This window comes from Lissotriton helveticus, chromosome 3_1 (assembly GCF_964261635.1).
Source record: "Lissotriton helveticus chromosome 3_1, aLisHel1.1, whole genome shotgun sequence".
Classification (NCBI taxonomy): domain Eukaryota; kingdom Metazoa; phylum Chordata; class Amphibia; order Caudata; family Salamandridae; genus Lissotriton; species Lissotriton helveticus.
The window spans coordinates 1,540,375,223-1,540,399,177 of record NC_136061.1 but is presented as its reverse complement, the minus strand read 5'-3'; the positions used below and the strand labels follow the sequence as shown (position 1 = coordinate 1,540,399,177).

Here is a 23,955-nt window from a genome sequence, read left to right as displayed (position 1 = left end):
TTTCAGGTAGGATAGGAGAAGCACAAAACTCGACCAAGGAGCTATTTAAAATTTATAAGGAAATCTCTCTCTGTTGCTCACCTGTTGATCCATCCTCGGTCTCGGAGGAATCCTGCAACCGCATTGCCGCTTTCTTTTCTGATAAAGTGGCCACTATCTATTCCGCTTTTTCAGGGGGAAAGAAAAAGGGAAAAGAGTTCAGTGAGAGCTTATTGGTGGATGTAGGTGTTAATAGGTTGGACAACTTTCTCACCCCATCCCCTAATGAGCTTCAGCAGATATGCCGCCCCATTAAGTCAGGATCCCCCCGTGATCCGGCATCACCGAAACTTCTTGGAGAGAGTATTGAAATCCTTGAACCTTATATCAGGGATGTTCTGGATCTGTCCTTTAGGTCCGGCACCGTACCCAAAAGGTGGAAGCAAGCGATAGTACTCCCGCTTAAAAAAAAAACGAATCTTAGTTGGGACAGGTTGGACAATCTCCGTCCCATCTCCCTCCTCCCCTACCTGGCCAAAGTGGCAGAAAAGGTGGCAAACCTTCAACTTATGGCATTTGTGGAGAAAGCCAACCTTCTCCATCCTACTCAGTTTGGCTTTCGTTCACGCCACTCGACTGAGTCCGCGCTGCTCATGGCCACTGAGACCAACAGGCAAGGGGTAGATGAGGGGCATACTATGGCTCTCATTTTACTTGACCTAAGCGCTGCCTTTGACACTAGCACATTTCACCTTGCTACAGTGTCTTAACAAAGGAGGAGTAAATGGGGCAGCGCTGAGATGGATCCAATCTTTTCTGACTGATGGGTCTTTCAGGTCAGACAGGGAGAACACTACTCTCGTGTGTTCAATCTCGATCAAGGGGTCCCTCAGGGCTCTGCCCTGAGCCCTACCCTGTTCAATCTATACGCGTCCCCTGTAGCCATCATTGTGGCAAGTCATGGCATCCAACTAGTGTCATATGCCGATGACACACAGCTGGTCATCTCACTGTCACGGGCACCTGAAGTCGCGGCATCCAGCTTCAGTGCTTGCATGCAGGAGCTTGTTTCCTGGATGTCTAACAACTGCCTGAAGCTGAATGGGTCCAAAACTGAAGTGCTCGTGGTGGGAGGTGGTCCGACTGTGTGGTCCTCGGCATGGTGACTGCCTGGGCTCTACTCCAGTTCCTTGCCAACAGGCCAAAAATCTCGGGGTATTATTTGACTCCGACCTGTCATTTGCTCCCCAGGTTAATCGGGTGGTCGGAATGTGCTTCGTTATACTCAAGAGCTTACGTAAGGTCCTGGACCTACTTCCTATTGGTGCCAGGCAGACTCTTGTGCATGCCCTGGTCACATCTAGACTCGATTACGCTAACCTTCTATATCTGGGTATAACAGCCAGAAGCCTCAACCGTCTCCAGGTACTTCAAAATGCCACAGCCTGGCTGGTGCTGAGGCTTCCTAGGAGAACGTCCTCTAAAGCTGCTTTGAAGTCCCTTCACTGGCTTCCGATCAAAGAAAGGATTACCTTCAAAGCACTATGCATGTGTCATCGCATCATTGGAGGCAGGGCACCCGCCCCCCTAAATAGCCTCATTACCCCCTACAGACCAGAGCGGATGCTTAGATCCTCTGGCTCCGGTCTGGCTGCTGTCCCCAAAATCCGTAAAGCTCGCATGGGGGTAGATCTTTCAGGCTCCTTGCAGCCAAGAACTGGAATTTGCTTCCGATGGAGCTTTGCCTCGAACCTTCTGAGGCCAAGTTCCGCAGAGCCCTAAAAACCTACCTCTTCCGCTTAGCTCTGCTGTAACCTCTTGATCTGCTTACCTCATACGTCGCTATCAGCGCGGGGACACGCCGGGGCGCGTAACCATGCGCTTTATAAAATTCCATAATAATAATCTATTGCCTGTATCCAGGTCATAAGCCCAAGGATTGCAAGGTCTGCCGTACTTTCTCCTCCAAAACCTTGAGGGACCGTGAGGGTCATCTCCTGATCTGGCTCCAGAAGTTGAAATCCAGGAGGGAGCCTGTTTCCAGCGACGACAGTGATGGGTCATCAGCTGTGTCTTCTAGAAGATCACAGAAAAGGGGGAGATCAGACCCTTCTTCTGAAGACCGTCCTGGGAAAGCCTCTAAAAAGACCTCTCTTGGGTTTGACAAGCAAAGTCCAGGCAAATCTCGAGGTGTAAAGCAGAGGGAAGGACTTTCGACTGGGGAGACTGCAGTGAGGACGTCAAGCTCTGTTAAATCTCAGATGACGGGATTGTCGTCGAGAGTCTCCTTATCTTCATCGTCGACGGTGGTGAAGTCTGATGCGGCATCATCAGTCATGGCGAAGATGTCGTCGACCGTGTTGTTGAAGGCTTTGATGAGGATTTCGACGGCAGTGGTTTCAACGTCGTCGCCGATGACTGCCTCAACGTCAACGGTCATGACTATAGTATCGTCGACGGGACCGTCTATGACAACATCTACATCCATGATGACCTCGCCGACGACGGATTCAATTTCTGCTGTAACCATCAGAAAACAGGACATTACTCCAGAGATCACTTCACCAAGCAAAGTGACTCCTCTTCTGCCTACCCACCTTCTAGAGGATGAAGATTCGGAAGAAGGCCCGTATGGCTATGCACATAGCCCGTCTGAACTACATGTTAAGTGCCAGAAGGGTATGATGACCAGCAGGAGTATGATCCTCCTCAAGACTATCATGGAGGTTATCAGGAGGAAATGGTCTTAATGCTATCCTCCTTGATAAACAATCGAATGGGTCAAGTGTGCACAGTCCTATTCCAGGTGACAATAATTATGACATATTAATCATAAGCATAGATAATCAGTCTTATTTAATAGAAAAACAATAACAACAAAGCGTCATATTGATTCGTGGTCTTGATTTAAAGAGACAGAGGAACAACAACAAAGTTCATTTTTGAATCCTTTCTTGATTTTATTCATGGAAAACATTTTTTTTTGTGTTATCTTCAAAGGAAACACCCAACACGTGTTTTGTCAGTACATATGTGTACCTTGACTTTTTCAAGGCTAAAAGAATTCTATTGGAACCTAGTAGATATGACACAGGTATAGATATTTGAGTAGGTGGTGTCAGTATTCCCAATTTCTGAGGTTGCTAGTGTCTCGATAAAGACGCGTACATAAGAGAAAAGGTGATGTAAAGGTGACAGTAATGCTTCGTCTTGGCAGGAAAAGCTATTATTTTTACTTTTCTTCAAAGAAGTCTTTATTTTCAACTCTGCTTCGCCTGTGGAAAGCTTCAACCTTTTTCTAAGGACCCTCTCGATAGTCCTGTCTTTTTTCTGAACTTCAGGTGAGGAGTCGCAGGTTCTGTGGAACCCTTTTCTCAAAGGACCTTTGAGAGCGGAGAGGCTCGTCTCCTTCTGTGGCTACAGGAGTTGTAGACTTTGTCACCCCTGTCTCTGACATGGTGAGTGTTTGTTCTGGGCATGCTAAGTCCTCTCTAAGCGTGGGTGTGGAACTGAGATTCCTTTCTCTTGGCTTCCAAGGATCAAGTAGGATCCTCTGGATATTGTTCCCCCACGGAGTCTGCTGGCCTCCACCCCTACGGGACCTGGTCTCTGGCGTTTTCAGACTCTTACTGCCACCTTTACACTTAAAAAGGTGCCAGTCCGTTGACGGGCTCGTCGACATGCCCGTCGACGATGAAAGACTCCGCCGTCACTTCGGCGACGTTGAGTATGTCGACGAGTCTAAAGGCCATTTTCTACTTCTAAGTTTCCGTCGTCGACGGCCTCGTCGTCGACGGTGGCTCCTTCGACAGTGAGGACACTGCCCTCTCGTCGACGGTGGCCTCGTCGTCGACGGTGGCCTTGTCGTGTCGTCGACGGTGGCCTTGGTGGTGGCCTCGTAGACGGTGGCTCCATCGACGACAGTGAAATATGCCTCGTCGACGATAAGGCTCGTAGACGGTTGGCCCGTCGACGGTGACCTCGTCGTAGACAGTGGCTTCGTCGTAGACGGTGGCTCCATCGACGACAATGAAATCAGCCTCGTCGACGGTAAGGCTCGTCGACGATGAGGCTCGTCGACGGTAGGGCTCGTCGACGGTTGGCCCGTCGACGGTTGTCCTTGTCGACGGTTGGCCTATTGGCGACAGTCAGCTTCGTCGACAGTGGGCTTGTCGGCGGTAGCTCGTCGACGGTAAACTTCGTCGACGGTGTACTTCGTCAACAGTAAACTTCGTCGATCATTGGCTTCGTCCACGATTGGCTTCGTTGACGACAGAGCTGCGTCGATGGTGGGCTCGTCGACGGTCAGCTCCGTAGACGTTACAATTCAGCAATTACTTAATCAACTTTGTCCAACAATGGACTTTGTCGACGACGGAAAGCTTCGTCGTCGGTTGGCTTTGTCGAGGGTTGGCGTTGTCACCAGTTTGCTGTGTTGACGCAGATGGCCTTGTTTTCGGTTGGCCTCATCGACGGTTGACCCAGTCTACGGTTGGATTCGTCGATGGTTAACCTAGTTGCCAGTTGGCTATATGCACCGTGCTATTGTAGACTATTTATTAGTCGTACACTGCTTTTCCGCTACATCGATGTGATGGCGTGATGGCTCCTTACTCAACGCCATAATTTCTTGGACTGGCAAAAAACTTTGCCAGACTCTCAGCCTTTGGTTCCTTAAGACCAGAATTATGTTTTTCTGACGAGGCTGCCATGTCCTGTTCCATGGTGAAATTATACCCTCTCTTACACCTGAATCTCCATTACATTACCCTCCGGTGGATAGTGGAGGATCAGACCTCCTCATGGAGAGAACGGTAGCTCACTTTTATCTTCCCCTCGTCACGAGTAAAGAAGCAGACCGTTTTTCACTTTGATTTTACAATTAACTACGGACACAAGTTCGTTCAGTTCCTCTGATACCTTTTATTTGACAAGAGGTCTTTGGCTCTTCCTGAGCCCAAGATCTGCCCTGGCGGTTCTTTCACGCCTCGAACACAATATTTAAAACGCCAGACAATTCACCTGCTTGTCTTGTCTCTCAACTACTACCTGACAATGGCTGCAACCACAGTTTCAGCAGGCAACTCTTTAGCCATTTTGGGCAGGTACCGCTGCCTGGGGTAGTCTGGCATGTTGGCGCAGGTAGCCCTTATTCCCAAATCCTCCTCTGCTGACGCTTCAAGGATCCTGCGGAAGAATAGGAGGAGTGCATCAGAAACAATAAACTGTTCAGTGCACATTGCGTCTCTGAGTTTTTAGACAGCTCGCAGCAGCGGCAGTATTGCATTGACAAGGTTGGCAGAACGCTCGGGTTTTTCCGCCCAGAAGTTCAGACTAAAATAATGGATGTACCTCTTATTTGTAATCCCTCTTTGGCCAACATGTTGAGCAGACACTGCAGACACTACCCGCGCCTTCGGTTCTCTCCAGTACAGAAAGCAGCCCTGTTGTGGTGCCCTAGGTTGCAGCTCCACATCCTCATTTCCAAAGAGCTCCATTTCCAAGGAGCTCCACCCAGTATCACTCCTACAATCAGAACCGACTGCATTATTCGGCTCCAACTCGTATACAGGAGGTAATTCTTCCAGGAAACAACGACTTGCCTTAAAACCCACCCGTAATCCATCCCAAAAAGGCTGACGGTGGAATTTTCTCTCTTTTATTCCATTTGGTCAACGATGCCATTTGTCTCTTGGGGGTTTTAATAGTTGTGTCGAAAGGACACGCTCTAGAATTTGGCAAATTCCCTCTTGCTACACCTTCAAAGGGGGACCTCTACCTCTTCATTTACGGGAGTCGTTTGCACAAGTGTCTATATTGTTTAACACAGGAACCGTTGGAGTGGTTACGAATCTCCAACAACAGAGTTAGGGTTTACTCTCAGTTCCTCATCAACAAGCAAATCAGGAAGGAGGCGCCTGATTTTTGATCTTTGCGCAAACCTTTCAAATGTTGTACCTCCAGAAGGTCCTGAAGTACTACTACCAGAACGACTTTATAATTACACTCGTCTTCCAGGATGTCTTTTTTCATGTGCCAATCTTTCCACAGCACAGGAAGTGGCTACACTTTACAATAGGTACAAACCTTTTCAATTCAAGGTCCTACCTTTGGACTTCGGTCCGCTCCACGTGTCTTTACGTGGATCCTGGCACCAGTGGCAGCCTGTCTACGTCTGCAAGGCATACAAATGTATCATTACTTAGACGACTGTATTATAAGGGCTCGCTCTTATCAACAGGCAGTCCAGCACACCCAGTTACTGTTTCAAAACCTATTTTTCAAAAAATCATGACAAATCCCAACTAGTCCTAGCTCCGATATGAACATTTCTCGGAGCATCAATCAATACAAGCCTAGCAAAGGTGTTTGTCTCACACGAACGACAGGCCTGCATCTCCCACATGGTGGTTCTTCTACGTACAAAAAAGGTCCGTTTCAGTAGATCCTCAAAGTCATTCCTGGCCACGGCCTCCACCTGCATCCAGTTGGTTCCCACCTGCAGATTACACATCAGAAAATGCTAGAGGAGCTAGCCAAGCAGTGGCGACAGCTATCTGGCTCATTCAACGACATCTAATTTAACTTTCGAATGAGAACACCGCTGGGCTGGTTGGCCCACACTCAGTGTCGCAGCAGGCCGCTCCCTCCTCGAACGCTCCACCGCTCACCCTTACCAAAGATGCCTCTCTGGAAGGTTAGGGAGCGCACCTTCAGGGTTTTTTCCATCAATGCCCAATGGATGCCTTTCCAACGCACGTCGCACACTAACCGCTTGGAGCTGTTATCCAGTTTCCTGGCTCTGAAAGCCTTCCGCTTCCTAGTGCGAGAGGAATCAGTGTTAGCGTGTACAGACAATACTATCACTGTACACTATCTCAACAAGCAAGGAGGTACGCGATCACTGTCGCCCAAACAAGCACAACACATTTGTGAATAGGCCATTCTCCATCGCATTGATATTTCTGCAATACACAAGTTCCAAGGGTCTCGAACTTCATGACGGACTCCCTCATCGGATCCGCCTAGGACAACCACGGGTGGGATCTCCACCAACGGACCCTGGACCACATCTTATGCCTGGGGGGACAACCAGCCCTGGATCTGTTAGCAACGCCTCTCAACCGCAAATGCCTATACTATGCAATATGCCTTCCCCACAAAAGATCGCGCGGAACTGCATTCGATGAACTCGTCAACAGTATTTGCATTTGCTTTTCCGCCGATTCTGTTTGTGCCTCGTCTCCAGCGAAAAATGAGGTTCTAACCATGTCACATCCCACTCTTTGTGCTCAGACGGCCTCGCCGACCGTGGTGCATGGGTCTCCTCCTACTACCTTGCTGCAAACCTATCGCGCTTCGCCCTCTGCCGCACCTTCTGACAGTACAGTACGGACGGATTCACCATCCGCATTCCTCAGGCCTCCAGCTTGTGGTTTCAACCTGTGCAATCTGAATTTGCTCTTTTGTGCATTGCCGCAGACTGAAGGGAGGTTTCTCGCGAACGCAAGAGCCCCTCCACTACTTAGAAATATAAACTAAAATGTAAACGCTTTGGTATCTGGTGTGAGTCTGTCTGCATCACTTCTGTGCACGCTACACCAGCGCAAACCCTACCTGTTTTTCTCCTTTTCTCATTTTGTCTTGAAAAGTACTGGCTGCACTTCTCGTTTTCACCATTATGGATTCAGGTCTCTCTATTCCTCCCGGATTATTCGCAAGTTCTTTTAGGGCCTCTACAGGATGTGTCCGCCCATTGGGCGTTCCCTGCCTCTCGGCGCCTCAAAGTCGTATTAGCCCAGCTTCTCTAAGCTTCTTTTGAACCAATCCATTTTCGGATTCAACATTTCTAACAGGGAAAGTTTCCCTCCTACTCGCTCTCACGTCTTCTCGACATGTGAGTCCTATTCAAGCTTTTATCATCAAATATATTTAACTTCAACTTCCAAGTGACTCTCTGGTGCTGCGCATCAATCCTTTATTTATACCACAGGTTCTATCTGACTTTCACCTTTATGAACCAGTCATCCCATGAAACTTTCTTTCCACACCCTCAGTCTTCAGCTGAGCGCACTCTACATTCTTTAGATTGTCGAACGATGTTTTAAATTCTACATACAACGGACAGCTGCCTTCGCAAGCTAGACCACCTTTCTTGTGTATGTGTTTAGTGCATCCAGTGACCAAACAAACCATTGCCCCATGGGTTGACCTCAGCTATCTCTTTTTGTCATACAAAGATGGGCAAGCCCTTAACTACTCCGGTGAGGCCCACTCGACAAGGGCAGTTTTCATACTCCACTGCCCTATTCGCTTGAGTGCCTCTCCATCAGATCTACTGAGTGGCAACGTGGTCCAGCAGACGTATGTTTCACAAGGCACAGTCTGGAGGTAATTGACAGCGCAGACACTGCTGTGGATCAAGCGGTGCTTCTGAATTTTTTCAAGTAAGGTGAGCTTCTGTTGCTTCCCTCCTCCTGCCATAAAAGGTTTTTGCATTTTCGCATCAGTGTACCATTAATAGTGTTTGTTTAAATATGCGATATGTTCATGCATTACGGTTGTAACCTTTTATGGATATATTGGCTATTGCTTGCTATTCTATTCAAGCATGTGAATCTATGAAAGACACCCCAATACTGGAGAAGAACAAAAGTTACTTACCTGTAAACTGTGGTTCTCCAGTATTGGTGTCTTTCATAGATTCACATGCGACCCACCCTTCGTCCCCTCAGAGGCTCTCTTCTCCTCATCCACTCTTTTGTCACTCTTGTGCTACGAAAATCTGAGTGTCCTGAGCTTCTGAGAAGGTTCTAGAGGGTGCGACAGCCTGATTGGCTGGAATTTGGACTATCATAAAGGCATGGATATGCCAGTAAAGTGATTCTCCCTCAATGCTTCCTTATGTGTTAATACTGTTCTATGGTACTTTCAAGCATTCTATTATTATTATTAAATTTTATTTTATTATTATTATTATTACTATAACATATATTTTTATATATGTGATTTTTGTACTACTATTTTATGTACCGTGGGACTCCCACTCCGACGACGGGTAATATTCAAGCATGTGAATCTATGAAAGACACCAATACTGGAGAACCACAGTTTACAGGTAAATAACTTTTGTTCTTTCATAGATTCACATGTGACCCACCCTCCTCCCCTGGGAAAGCTCGACCTTCTGCATTTTATGGTTATACTGTGGCACTACGTTTACAAAAATCTGAGGGTCTGATGTTCTCTCAGGAAGGTTCTACAGGGTGAGGCTAATCTGATTGGTTGTTGATTTTATTTGGTCTCTTTTACAAAAAGAGGTGGATATGTTACAAAACCAGAATAGGCCTAGGCCTATTTTCTGATTTGTAGTGGTTTGTACTACTATTTTTATATATACCCAGGACTCCCATCTGGACGACGGTGACTGGTTCAAGCATGTGAATCTTTGAAAGTTTCCAATAATGGAGAACTAAAGTTACAGGTAAGTAACATGTTTTCTTCACAAAAGCTTCTAGTGGTCTGTAGTCACAAAGGGATATACAGGACTGGGGCAATAGCAATGTTGTGTTCCTCTAACCAGTCTAATAAATCTTAAGGATGAAAGCCTCACCCACCCTGAGGTGGCATGCTTTATCACAGCCCCCCTCCGCACATTGCTTAACGGAGACAGTGGTTTGGGCTACAGCCCTCCGTGAAACAGTAGGGATTACTTCGGAAGATGGTTAAATCAGGAGAAGAGCCTATGAAGACATAGGTGTGTGGATATAGATAGCAGAGAATAAGGAAAATCAACTATTTGGGTGATGGCTATTCAACATATATATTCGGTGTACACCAAGCAGTGCTTCCAATTCAGGATATATTTGACACACAACAGATGGTGCTGGGCATATTAGAAGTAGTGATGCTTGTTAAGGGTACATTATAAGCACTTTAGATGACTCCACTAGTTCTGGATGTAGTAGGATGATAGGCAGCACTGTTATTTTAGAATATATTAGAAGCACAGCAGGCATTACTGTGATATGCTGGGTTATCTTTTTTGGTGTGCACACTACTGACTGTGGTGTGCACAATACTGGCTATGTCAGCAGTGGCAGCGAGCTACAAATTGATTCACAAAGAAGGGAAGGAGGAGGTTTAGCGCCCTGCAAGAGTTGTCTCCCCTACTTCATATATCAAAATACAAATATGGACCTTTGGGTCTACAGTAGAGCAGTTTTAGTCTAGCTGGAAAAACACACCTACCTTGGCGAGGTAGGTGGCATGTTTCATCATTTGGGAACCTCCTTGTATCATGATTAAACCCGCTTGTGTGTCACAGAGGTCTCTCTGTGACACTTTTTGATCCTAGCTTAGGGTCGCCCTAATAAACGCCTTGAAGCAAACCCTGTAGTTAGTTTTAATCACTTTTTTCACTCGCTCTGCTGCCCTTACTACCCCAGGCTCCACAGTTGGCTATTTAGTATATACCTCTCTTAGTACAAAAAACATCCCTGAGCTCCTCCCTCTCAATGAGGGAGTTGTAGCCTGTATCATGACTAGGTATCATGATATGAGGAGGTTCCTCAATTATGAAGCATGCCACATTTGGTGGATGAGGGAGACCGTCATAAAGAAGGAACTCTCCTAGGTAGGTGTGTTTTTCCAGCTAGGCTAACACTGCACTTTAGACACAAGGGTTCTTTTTTGTGTTTTGATGACCAAACTACAAATACCAGCTTTTGATTCTGACTGCCATAAGATTAGAGCTAAACCTCTATATAAATAGTTTGTTAGTTTGCATTATAGTCCACAGAAAGGTTTTCCGTCCCACTGGTGGGTGTAGGATTAAAGCCACAAAAAAAGGTCTACCTATTAACCCTGCTCTATAAGAGTTTGGAATTAGTCTTGGCTGTGACCTACATTGCTGGAGCTCGGAGTAGAGCCTAAGCAGTCCTCACTTATGCATGTCGTTAAAGTTTGGTTGTTAGTTCCAGCAGCCCATGTACTCTAAATGTTAGCCTTATTGTTAGAGCTGCGGTTAGGGTCCTGGATTCATGGCTTTTATCTACTTTTTTTAGAGCTTGGTTTAGAATCCCAGGTGTCCGAGTTGTTGTTTTTATGATTTGACCTGAGTTATAATTAAAGGCACAGTATCCCAGTAGTTAAGACTATGGTTACAGTGAAGGATTCCTGACTGGTTAGAGTTTTGGTTTTCACTTGAGTGCATGTACTCAACATTTCAGTTAGTCTGAGACGGGACACTCAAGCAGGGTACTCGCAAGTGGGCCCTATTTGCGCTTAGTATTGCCATACATTTTTCAGTTCTGTGCACTGTTATGAGAGAACCCATGAAAAATGGTCATCTGGTTAATGGCTTCTTTTTTTTTTTTATTCTTTTTGCAGTTCCGCCCAGTCCACGTAAGCCCCGTGGGAGACCGCGAGCCTGCGCAGTTCAAAGTTCCGCTGTCCACTCCAAATCTCCCGTCACGTTCCCACCTCCGAGCAAAACGGAAACCAAATCTGTGGAGAGAACGAAGAAAACTGAAACAAAACTTGGAGAAAAACGACGTGGGCGACCGCCAATCCTGCATAATGTCAAATTTAAATTGGCCCAAAAGAAGGAGCTGCCTGGGCTCATGAAGAAAGATAGGGAGAACTTTAAAAAAATTAAGCACATTCCTTCCACTGCATTTCAGCATGCTGCCAAAATCAGGAAGCTACGTACTGGGAAACTGTCACCCCTGAAGTCCAAATTCAAGACTAATAAGCTTCATATTGGAAGGAAAGGGGTAGTCCCCATTGTTCGCCGACGGGGGCGACCGCCGTCTTCCACGCGATTGAGAGATGCCCCTGCCGAGCAGGCTGTTAGCCCTCTGGAGAAAACCCAGCGGGCTCGCAAAGAGAAGGAGATGGCATTGTCCCTTGTTAGGGAGTCAAAAGGGGCATTTAGACAGAGTCCACGTCGGGTAAAACCAGTCAGGGTTATCCCCTCCACTAAAAGAACAGATGCCACCATAGCAAAACAGCTCCTGCAACGGGCAAAGAAGGGAGCCCAAAAGAAAATAGAGAAGGAAGCAGCAAAGCTACAAGGTCGGAAGGGGAGGACACAGCTCAAGCACATCCGTCAGTTTATCATGCCTGTGGTTAGTGCCATCTCCTCCCGGATTATCAAGACTCCCAAGAGGTTCATTGAAGATGAGGACTATGATCCGCCAGTAAAAATATCACGACTTGAGTCGACGCCGAACAGCCGTTTCAGCACTGCCTCCTGTGGCTCTAGCGAAAAGTCCAGTGCGCTGTCCCAGCATTCCTCTCAGATGTCCTCTGATGAATCTAGGTCCAGCAGCCCGAGTGTTGATACATCAACGGATTCTCAGGCGTCAGAAGAGATGCAGGCTCTCTCAGATGAGCGAACCGAAACTCCTGACATGCACCTGCCCATGCCCTGCCCACCATCTCCAGAAACTGAGAGTCAGGACCGCAGAAGCAGAAGGCTTGCCATTTCTGAGAGATCTTTTGGTTTGCGCACAGCTAAAAGGGTGGCATCTGTACAGGCTGTTTCACAGAAGCAAGCTTCCTCATCCCCTCCTCCACCCTTGCTGACTCCTACCCCTGGTCTTCATCACCCTTCCAGTCTCTCGGAACACACTCCTTGGCTAATGCCTCCAACTATGCCACTAACCTCTTCCTTCCTGTCTTCGACTCTGCCCATGCACGAGAAGCGTAGATCCATTCTACGGGAACCTACATTCAAATGGACGTCATTGAAGCGCTCTCGATCGGATTTGCAGTGTTTCTCCTCTGCAAAGTATGCCAAAGAAGGACTTATTCGCAAACCAATATTTGATAATTTCAGGCCGCCACCACTGACCGCAGAGGATGTTGGCTTGACCTCAGCCTCGGGTTTCTCCCCCCATGGTGCAGCTGGGCACGGGCGTTTATTTTCTGCTCTCCATGGTGGACAGAGATATGATGTGCACAAAAGAAGTCCACTGCTCCGAGCACCAAGGTTCACTCCAAGTGAAGCCCACTCCAGAATTTTTGAATCTGTAACCCTTCCTTCTGCTGTTGGTCGCTCAGGTGCATCTGCTTCAGGGCTTTCTTCAAGGAGAAGGAACAGGAGGGTCTTCAGTCCAATAAGGTCCGAGCCCAGATCTCCTTCACACTCCATGCGGACAAGAAGCCGAAGGTTTAGTAATTCTGAGCTGTCTTCTCTTGCCCCTCAGTCGCCTATCACTTCTTCATTATCTAGCATTTCCGTTAGCTCTCTGACCACCAGTGCCTTAAACTCTACTTTCACATTTTCTTCCTCTCCCCTTTTGCCATCTGGAGAACCTACTGAAAAGAGTCCACGACTGAGAAAACAGACTAGCGCTCCGGTTGAACACTTCCCCAAAAGCTCTGCTCCGCTTTTCCCTTGGTTCCCGTCTGGTCCCCAGCCTGAGCGTGGGAGGCACAGGCAGCAGAGTCTACCAATAGAGCCCTCCAAGGAAAAAGAGGCGGCTAAGGGCTTAGAGAAAAGGAGCAGAGAAAAGGAACGCTCAAAGGAAAAGGAGAACAAGCGTGAGTCCTGCAAAGAGAAGCAAAAGAAGGGCTCAGAAGGGCAGGGTAACACTGGTCACCTTTCCATCAACAGAGTGTCCAAAGAAAGGCTCAGCACCTATGATGGCCAAGTGTTCTCCTCCATCAAAAAGGCAGCAGGCAGAAAGAAGGCAACAGCTGCAGACATGATGACTGAGGACATGTCCCCAGCAACAACCATCAGTGATGGAGCTGGCACTAAAAGCAAACTTCCCAAGAAAGGCCGAAGTTCGTTAGACAAGAATCCAGAAGAACACTCTCCTGCACCCCCTGTCATAGAGAACACTCCCTGTCTCTCCAGTCCCACCTCATATACTGTTGGGAACGTCAAGCCTTCCATAAATTCCATGTTGGCTCAAGTAGATAAGCTTCCTTTGACTGATAAGCGAGTGGCCAGCCTTTTGAAGAAGGCCAAAGCGCAGCTGTGTAAGATCGAAAAGAGCAAGTCTTTGAGGTATCCTGAACAGCCCAAAGCTCAGGTATTTTATCAGCCATGTACTGAATCCCTGTGCACCTTCCCATCTCTTTCTCCTGCTAAGAGTGCAGTATATTGCTCAACTGTTACTTGCCCATTATATATGGGGTAGCTACTGTTACTTGCCCATTATATATGGGGTAGAGTACCACCTGCTGTACATTGCAGTCACTGAGGAGTTCTGTGACCATATAGATTAACAAGGCAGAAGGTCAAGTTAATTTATAAAGTTATGGAACTGAGATGACTTGCAAGTCTTAAAATGTTAGGCAGTGGGTAATTTATTCCTCTGAAAGAAAGTAAAAATGAAAGCCAGTTTCTGCTGCTTTGATCTGCCTTTCACCTTGTGTGCTGGCTTTGGAAGTAGGCATTATGACCCCACAACTCAACTGTAATAACTTATTGCAGTTGAGCAACAACTTATTTTCTTTATTACTAGTAACATCACAAGTAGCCTGTAATAAGGAATTTTGAGACAGATTTTTATGCAGGAAATGACAGGCTTCCATGTAATATAAAAGCTAATGTCGGAATGCTATCATGGTGCAAAACATGCTACTAAGGTGCTCACAAGTTGAACAGTTCAGGGAAGATTAGAGTGCTTTTTCCTCTTTCTGTCAGCAGTGAATAGAGATTTGTTATCATGAGCTTGCTTGTAATGTAATATCAGTCCAAGTGGATGAAACGGTTATCTGCTTCACACAACCATGTGACTGTTGGACATAAGGTTTCCAAGATGAGAGCTTCCTCAACCTTCGACGCTTGGGGCCATCCACCTCCTGTCAGCATTAAGTCTTTGATGGTGATGGTCTTATACACTGGGCTACCGAAAGACAATGTGATACTATAGTATAAACGGCACATTGTACAAGTACCAGTTAAAACACTTTTTTTTTATTTAAAAAAATGCATGAAAATGAGTCAAGACGGGATTCAATTCAGTTTCATGAGCCTCTTTTACTGTGCACAATTACGACATTACTTTGTCACTAAAGTTAGCCATTCTAACATGCTGAAAGAAAAACTTTGAGCTATGTAGACGTAAGGTTGTTGTAAAAAGTACAGAAGGACAAAAAGTGCATTGTACGCGTGAGATGCTGACAAAACATACAGCTGCTGCTTTCATTTGAGCAGTGACCATCCAACTGCATTTAAGGCAGTAGATTGGTCTAAAACTGTTGAGGCCTAGTTTTCTAGAAAGCAATACGTATGCCTCTGGTGAGGTTACCATGTAAAAAGGCAGATGAGCTGTGACTGTTTCTCTTGATTCTTCTTTTTTTGGTCGGGTCGTTCTTGGGAAGAAGAATCTGCCTAACCTCTGAATAAATGTCAAGAGTTTGAAATTTGAGACTGTCTAGGGCCTACCACTCTTTAAACAAGCATTTGCAATGCAATAGGTCTTGTATTTACACAAGTTTAAGCTATTGGCATTGTATATGTTTTAAAAACCAAAACATAAATAAAAGGCATTGTTATTTACAATGCCAATAGCTCAGATTTGCGTAAAACCAAGACCTATTGCATTGCAAATGCTTATTTTACCAAGCCATATTGCAGGGTGCAGAACCATATGTGGCCAAAAGAGGTCACATGGGACCTCTTTTGGCCACATATAGTACTGCACCCTGCATGGTAAATCCGCCCTACCCATAATACATTGCATGCAAGACAGTACCACAATTACATTCAAATAGCTATGTCTATATATAAAAATAGTAACTTTGATCTGTGACAAAAAAATTATATTAATTCCGAATATGGTTCTACTCTGTCTGGAGCTGATGAAGGGAATATTTATAGAAGGTCTCATATAAATGCGAGATCCTATTAAGAAAATAGTGTTCTGTGGGTGTACTTACAATTTAAGAAGTAATTCACATAGCCCAAAGTTGTAATTAAAACCTAGGGAGTAATGACTCGTATAACAAGGAATGTTCTCGTTTGAAGTTACAAGAAGAGACAAGATGGTACTAAGGTAGGACTACTAAGCCTATTGATCAATGAAAAATCACCATTTACCATGGATAGGGACAGAAGTCAATTAAAAAGATGGGCCAGAAAGTTTTGTTATGTTTTTATTTGCAGTGTAATTATTATATTTACAAAGCACTATTGTCATTGGTATAAAAAAGCAAGAGTAAAAAACACTCCTCTTCAAAGTCAACAGCTCAAGTGCGAGACTCGCACTTGGAGTTATTGGCAATTTCAATTTCTTTTTTTACCTAGCCAAGTTGCAAGGTGCAGTACCATATGTGGCCAAAAGAAGTCCCATGGGCCCTCTTTTGGCCACATATATTACTGCAAAGTTGGAGTTATTGGCATTATAAATGCCAGTGTTTTTTACCCAGCCATGTTACAGGACCATATGTGACCAAAAGGGGTCCCAGGGGACCTCTCTTGGCCGCATATGGTACTGCAGTACCATATAGTAAATCCACCCTACCCATAATGCATTGCATGCAAGACAGTACCACAAGTACATTTAACTAGCTATGTCCATATATAAAATTAGTAGCTTTGAAAGGTGACAAAATAACTAATATATTAATTCCGGATTAGGTTCTACTGTGTGCGGAGCTGATGAAGGGAAATTAATAGAAGGTCTCATATAAATGTGAGATGCGCTAATGAGTAAAGTAACCACTGCCACCTTTACAGAGGACATAGCTTGTGTTTTGTCTGTAAACCCTTTAAGAAAGTAGTCTTTTAGGCTGTAGTTAAAACTTATGGAGTAACAACACATGTACCAGGAAGTGTCCCCATGGTAGGTTACAAGAAGAGACAAGGCAGTACTAAGGAGGTACTACTAAGCCTATTGGCCAATGAAAAGCCACCATATACAAAGGACCGGGACAGGAGCCGATTATAAAAATGGGGCAAAACGTTTGTTTGTTTTAATTTTCAGTGGAATTATTATATTTGCTTTGCACTGTTGCTAATGGTATAAAAAAGCAAATTAAAAAACATTGTCATTTTCAACACCAACAGCTCTAACTTTAACAAATTCAAGACCTATTGCATTGTAAATGCAATTGGTCTTGCATTTGTTAGAGTTGGAGTTAGTGGCATTATAAATGCCAATTTATTTTTTATCTAGACATGTTACAGGGTGCCGTAGCATATGTGGCCAAAAGGGACCCAGGGGACCTCTTTTGGCCTCTTATGGTACTGCACCCTGCAGACGAAAATGATAAATCCGCCCTACCCATAATGCATTGCATGGGAGACAGTACCACAAGTACATTCAACTAGCTATGTCATATACAAAATTAGTAGCTTTGAAATGTGACAAAATATTTATTATATTAATTTCGGATTAGGCTACTCTGTATGGAGCTGATGAAAGGAAATTAATGAAGGTCTCATATAAATGTGAGATGTGCTAGTGAGTAAAGTAACCACTGTCAGCCATACAGAGGACATAGCTTGTGTTCTTAAATGGGGCAGAACATTTAGTTTTGTTGTTACTTGCAGTGGAATTTGTATTTTTTTTTAAATATATCTTTATTAATCTTTTATTCAAAACAAACATCACAGATATTGGCATGTACCACAACATGGGCATACAATACTGAGTGTTCAAATTCCAGATACAATCGGCCCTAGCCCAAGTACAACAACATCAAATTCAATTAGTATTCGGGCGTCTCCCCCACCCCCTCCCCCGTATCGTATGTATGAAGCCATGGTCATGGACAATGGATACCTGCTATGGCCCATGCCCCCAGGCTTCTGTGCTACAGATCAATCAGCCTACATCCCTCCCAACCCCCTTCCCCCAATTCAAGTCCCCCCACCCCCTCCCCCCCTACCATGTCTGGTGTGTACTCCCTTTTGATGTACCTTGATGAACCGAGCATCTCTGCTCCTTCTTTATCCTTTCCAGAATTACTGTGCTACCCTGCCTCTCTCATCTCCTCTGTATTGTCTGGATCCTGTCCTGAGTGTATACTCCCCCTGCTATTTATCTGCTCCGTCTGTTCCCCCGTCCACCAGCTACACCATTGTTCTCCAGGCCTGTACGTCATCATCTAGTTTCTCATCGTGTCTGGTCCGCTGCTTTCAAATCACGTCCATTACTGCATATCCCGTACCCATTGTGACATGCTGGGTGGACGGCGGCCCATCCATGATATGGCTATCTGACACTTTGCAAGCACCAGCTCTAAGAGGACAAGCTCCTGACTAGGATTCTTGTTTTTAGGTCGAGGCAACAATCCCACCTGGATCTCTCCTGCTATCTCCCACCCTGTTGCACCCCTCAATACCTCCAGAACTGTCGCCCAATACCCCTGAAGCTCAGGGCATGACCAAGCCATGTGTAAGAACGCAGCCTCTGACTCTCCACAGCAAGGACATTGCCCGATCGTTCCGGGTAGATCTTGCGAAACATTTTCTGGGTCAAATACGTTTGATGGACATAATTAAATTGTATTAATTTAAACCTTGTATTTGCTCTTTTTTCTGATAGATACATCTACCAGTGGATTCCTCACCTTGTGAATATCCCCCTGTGCAGCAGCCAATCGGAAACTTTTGTAGCTCTCCACGCCGGCGAGGTCATGGACGACGTCACAGAGGGTTCGACTCCGCTCGCGACCCCGCTGACGTCACTGGATCCATAATAGGGCCTCGTCGGCGTGATGACGTCAGTTCCCTTTTTTCCGCGCCGTCGACGGTTTCTTGGGACTCTCCGTAGTTATATTGTTATAGTTGTTCTTGTCTGTTCTTCTCGTTTCCTTTCGAAGATGTCTGGGAGGAAATCTGGTTTCAAGCCCTGCAGGGAGTGTGGGAAGCAGATGTCCATTCATGATCTGCACGAGGACTGCGTATGGTGCTTGTCTTCCGATCACGACGTCGATGGATGTGTGTGTTGTAGGAAGATGACCTCTAAGGCTTTAAAGGAAAGGGAAGCGAAGTTGTTCATTGCTAAAATGAAGAAGAGTAAGAAGGCGAGTAAAAGAAGATCGAGGTAGAGATCTGGTTCCGAGTCAAGGTTGGGCTCGAAGTCGGCGTCGGGACATTCGAAGTCGAAGAGGCATAAGAGAAAGAAGCACTCTTCAAGGCGTCACTCTGATAAGGAACCGGCGCCAAAGTCGTCTTCTCCTCGATGTAGCAGTAGTGATGTCGATCCTTCTCATTCAAAACCGGGCTCTCCAGAGAAGGAAGTTTCTCCTGAAGTCGAGGTCTCTCGTTCTCCGACGCCGGCGCCATCGGATTCGGTACATTCTTCGGATCCGGGTGAAGCCGAGCCAGAGCAAGAAGATCGGGAGCAGCCTGAAGAGGTTCCTTTGTCGGCGCCGACGGGCCCGACTCCAGGTACACCGGCTTCGGAGCCGGCGCCGGGAAATTATCCCCCTTTTCCGGCTCCAGGCCAAGACCCATCCCACTATCTGAACGCAATGTATGGTGTCTTTGCAAGGGCTGTGTACCCCTCTGCTGCGCCTGCGGGCCCCATGGGTCCTTTTGCCTTTAATTTGGGTGTCCCTCAGGCATATGCCCAGGCTCCAATTATGCCCTTTCTTCCAGCGACGCCGTCCTGGAATTTTCCGGCGCCGTACCGAGAATCTCCGACGCCGTATCGAGAATCTCCGGCGCCGTATCGAGAATCTCCGGCTCCGTCTGTTCGTCCTCGTTCGGCGCTCGCAGCGCCGTCGGATCCGCATTCGACGCCGGTTCCGAATCCGATGGAGTCGGTTGTGGATTCATCGACTCCGGTCCCGAGGATCCGCTCCAGGAGGGAGGCCCAAAGAGTTGTGGAAGAGGCACGCTATCAGAAGGACATGGAGGAAGGTGAACTTCCTGATTCTGAGGACTATTTTGTGGAATTAAAAGATGCAAGTGGTCTTGATGTCTCCCATGAGTGGGATTTTTCTCCTGGTCCAGATGCTCCTTCTAAGGAGGTTGTCCCATATCACACAGTTGTGAGAAAAGCTGCGGAGTTATTGGACATTAATCTTCCAACCACTGAATTTAAGTCCAATCTATTGACTGACGTGTTGCATTCTCCTTCCTCTGTGACTGAGCCTTTGTTACCATTTAATGAGGCAATTCTGGAGCCGGTGTTGGAGGTTTGGAAAAAACCTTTATCTGCTCCTGCCGTCTCTAGGACTGTGGCACGGAGATATAAAGTGGCACCTGAGGATCCAGAATTTTTGTCAGCTCACCCTTCACCTGAGAGCCTTGTGGTTCAGGCGGCTTGCTCAAAGAAGTTTTCAGGAGGTTTTCCGCAGGTTCCAGCTGACAAGGAATCAAAAAGGATTGATCAGTCCGCTAAGAAGGTGTTCTCATCAGCGAGCATGGCACTGAAGTCATCAAATGCAACTTGTCTGATAGGAAGGTATATCCATGCCTTGATGAATTCCTCTAAACAGTTGCTGCCGAAATCTTCTGATGATGACAGGAAGAACTTTCAGAAGGTTTTGGATGATACCCAAGCTGCTGCGTGCTAAGTCATTCAAAGTGGCTTGGATACAGCTGACTCGGTGGCTAGGATTATGGGCTCTGCAGTGGCTACGAGAAGGGGGGCTTGGCAGAAGTCTTCAGACTTTTCACAAGATGTGCAGGCTACTTTGTTGGACTTACCATTTGACGGTATGGGTCTGTTTGGTAAGAAGGCTGATGTCGCACTTGAAAGATTCAGAGATAGTAAGGCCACGGCAAGATCAGTCTAGAGGATCCTTTCGTAAATACAGAGGATTCGGGAAGTCATCCTTTCGTTCGCAAGGGCAGCCTCGTCAGCAGCAACAGCAGCAGCAACAAAATACGCTAGGCACAGGGTCAGACTGATTTGCGTATGGCCATGTCTGAACTGGGGTGGAGTGAGCTAAAGAATGGTAATGGATTAAACCCAGATCAGTTGACTGGGGTGAATGTTTGATTTGCTCAAACGCTCCGTCCATCATCCCCTTTGGTACCACTCTAATCCTAGCACACGGCGCTGAGTATAGTAGCTGCACCCATTGCAGAAACTGGCCTCCCGCTCCCATTGCCCGCAGAACCTCCCAAAGATATGTCCACCCCACAGAGTCAAACGCTTGTTCGATGTCAAGAAGTGATAACGCGCACTCCTCCTGCTGGAGCACGAACAAATGCCAGACATGCGACAGACATCTAAGATTCCTGGCCATACTATGTTTAGGGATGGACCACGCCTGGTCGGAGTGAACAAGACGCTGCAGGTATGGTTTCAAGCGCGCGGCCATGATCCTGCTAAGGATTTTCATGTCAGTATTTAGCAGGTATATCGGCCTATATGACCCTGGAAGTTGATCATCCCTGTCCGCCTTAGGAAGCATCACCACCACTGCCTCATTCATAAGGACGGGAGCGCCCAAGACTAAAAGGCCTCACTATATATCTCAAGCAGGTGGTCAGCCAGGATATGCTCAAATTTCTTATAAAATTTGTCTGGAAGACCATCACTACCGGGACTCATGGCTGATTTCAGGGACTTAATCCCTCCCAGTATTTCCTCCTTCGAGAGTGGCTTGTCCAACATTTGTCCAATCTCATCCTCCAAACAGGGGAGCTGTAAAGTAGTAAGGAATTCCTCCAGCTCCTCCAGTGCTGGAACCCGGTACCTCGCATATACTCCGGCCATATGGTCCGCAAGAGTATCCAGAATTCCATGCTGGCTGTATACCGTGCGTCCATCCGCCACCTTCATCTACACTATGGATGAGGCCTGCTTCTCATTACTGATCAGCCTTGCCAACAGCGCCCCGGAGCAGTCACCTTATGCATGCAGACTCTGCCGGTATGTGGTGTTATGGAAATTTTCCAGGAGACACAGTGCCGCTAGAAACTCCTCCTTCCACTCAGTCCAGTAGTGAGGCTCAGACGCAACACCTTCTTAAAATTCAGCCAGTTGTTGCTCGGTGCTCTGAATATCCCTTTCGAGTTGCTTCCGAAACATCATAGGTAATATTGAGGCAAACCCCCGGACATCCACCTTCATTGTGTCCCACTCCATGCCCCTCGACGTCACCGAGCCCCAGTTAGTTCTAAAATAAGACGTAAGGTTCGAGGCATGTGGGCTGCTGAATTCATATCTATAGCATAGATCGCCGCCTAGTGTTGGGTCCGGATGATTGCGCATTGTTGTCCTGGAAGAGTTTTCGAAGTATCACGAGATAGGTGGCTCCTCCCCTGGACTACAGTGCGCATGGGCATCAACTCCATCCCCAGATTGTTTTTTTCCGCCATTGGGTTCGGATGTATATTCGACATCTCCAGTTCGGAATCGATATAGACTTTTCATAAGGCCCAAAGGTGTTTTCCTATACCGTCGGTATTGTCTTGCATTCGGTGCCCAGCTCTGTTCCGGCTCTGTTCCCGAGTCGGACATCCAGAAGAGTCGCGTGCCTCTTCGGTGCTAAAGGCCCAGTCAACGCAACCAACATTCATCATGGAACGGAGCCCGTTCAAGAAATGTCCCGTGTGCGGATCGAAGTATCCCCACATCGACGTCCACCCGGTGTGCAACAAGTGCCTCTCGCCGGATCACGATGAAGCCAACTGTATGGCTTGTTCCCGTTTTCGATCTAAGAAGACGATTCGACTTCGGCGCGCATGGAGGCCCAGCAGTCGGCCCCAGCACTGGTGGACATCTTCGAGAGGGAAGAAGCAGACGAGCCAGAAGATCAACAGCCGATTTCCACTCCAGCGGAGGAGATCGACTACACCTACGACGCAGATGTCGAAGTGCTAGATACTGAAGAAGTCGTCGACGAGGTAGGAGACGACAATGAGGCCTATGGGGCCACGGAAGATAGCTCAGGGGAAGAGCTATGCCCCGTTCGGACAATCACTAAGGCTCAGGTCGAGGGATCGCCACATGGCCTTACCCAAGACCTTACACCCAGTTCCACGGCCTCGCCTACGGGCCCGGCTACGGATACTTCTACGGAGCCGCCGTTGGTCAAACCGAAACTGAAAGTGAAAGCTTCGGTGTCGACGAAAACGAAAGTGATGGAGACGCCGTCGAAAGAGAAGACGTCTGTCCCTCTGGCCGCCTCCTCGTCTTCCGACAAGTCGGCGCAGCCGAAGCCGAAGAAGGCTGTCGACCAGGTGAAGTCGGCCAAGGGCGTCGAGCCGAAGTCGTTCAAGGGCGTCGATTCCAAATCGCTCAAGGGCGTCGAGCCGAAGACTGGGGCACAAAAACCAGCTGTCAAGCCCGCCGAAGGCCGTCGACACAGTCGGAGGACACGGCGCACCTAAGAGGGCTGATCCCGCGCATCGGCCGGAGAAAGCCAAGGCATCGACGCTCGAGTCTGCATATGCTGGTGGATCGAGGCCGTCTGTCGGGTCGACGAAACCGTCCGCATCCTTCACAAAGCAGGTGTCGGACTCTTTGCAACGCATCAGGGACAAGGCTTCTGCGGTCGATCCGAAGGATGCTTCTACCCCAAAGCAAGTTGCCAAAACGCCGAAGTCCTCGGCGCCACTCCTGTTCACGTTACCGCCGAAGTTGGCACCGAAGGCGTTCGCACCGAAGCCGGTCGACGACGCGCCCGTGCAGGTGTCTGCGGGGTCGACGCCTTCTCAGCCACTGTTGAGCTCGAAGCATCGACAACCCCTGATGGAAGAGCAGTCGGAACACTTTATCGACGCTGACACCGGTAAACTTACCCTCTACAAGAGGAAGATCACGGCGGCACAGCCTATGGAGTCCTACACGATTCCTTTGAAGCGCAAGAAGCCTTCTACGGATTCCCCAGTTCTGGTTGAGCCACTTGCCCCACGGACTCACAGTTGCTACACCCTCCCCCACTTATTCGGATGGGGAGGCTGGGGAAGGTGATGAGGAGGAGTATAATTTCCCTGCCAACACTGATCCTGAGGGTCACTAGAACTCTTGGGTGGATGCAGGGGACCCAGGGGATCAGCACACTGCCCCGGACACTCAGGTGTACAATGTCAAAACCTCT

General features: G+C 47.3%; 1 protein-coding gene across 2 annotated transcripts in view; it reads left to right on the top strand.

The window, feature by feature from the left end:
• The window catches only part of KMT2A (lysine methyltransferase 2A), a 1,541,152-nt gene that overhangs the window by 179,070 nt on the left and 1,338,127 nt on the right, over positions 1 to 23,955 (top strand). For both annotated transcript variants that reach the window (XM_078682247.1, XM_078682245.1), the window contains exon 3: positions 11,371 to 14,027. In XM_078682247.1, the coding sequence (XP_078538373.1) occupies positions 11,371 to 14,027 (2,657 nt within the window). The remainder of the gene's footprint in view (positions 1 to 11,370; positions 14,028 to 23,955) is intronic.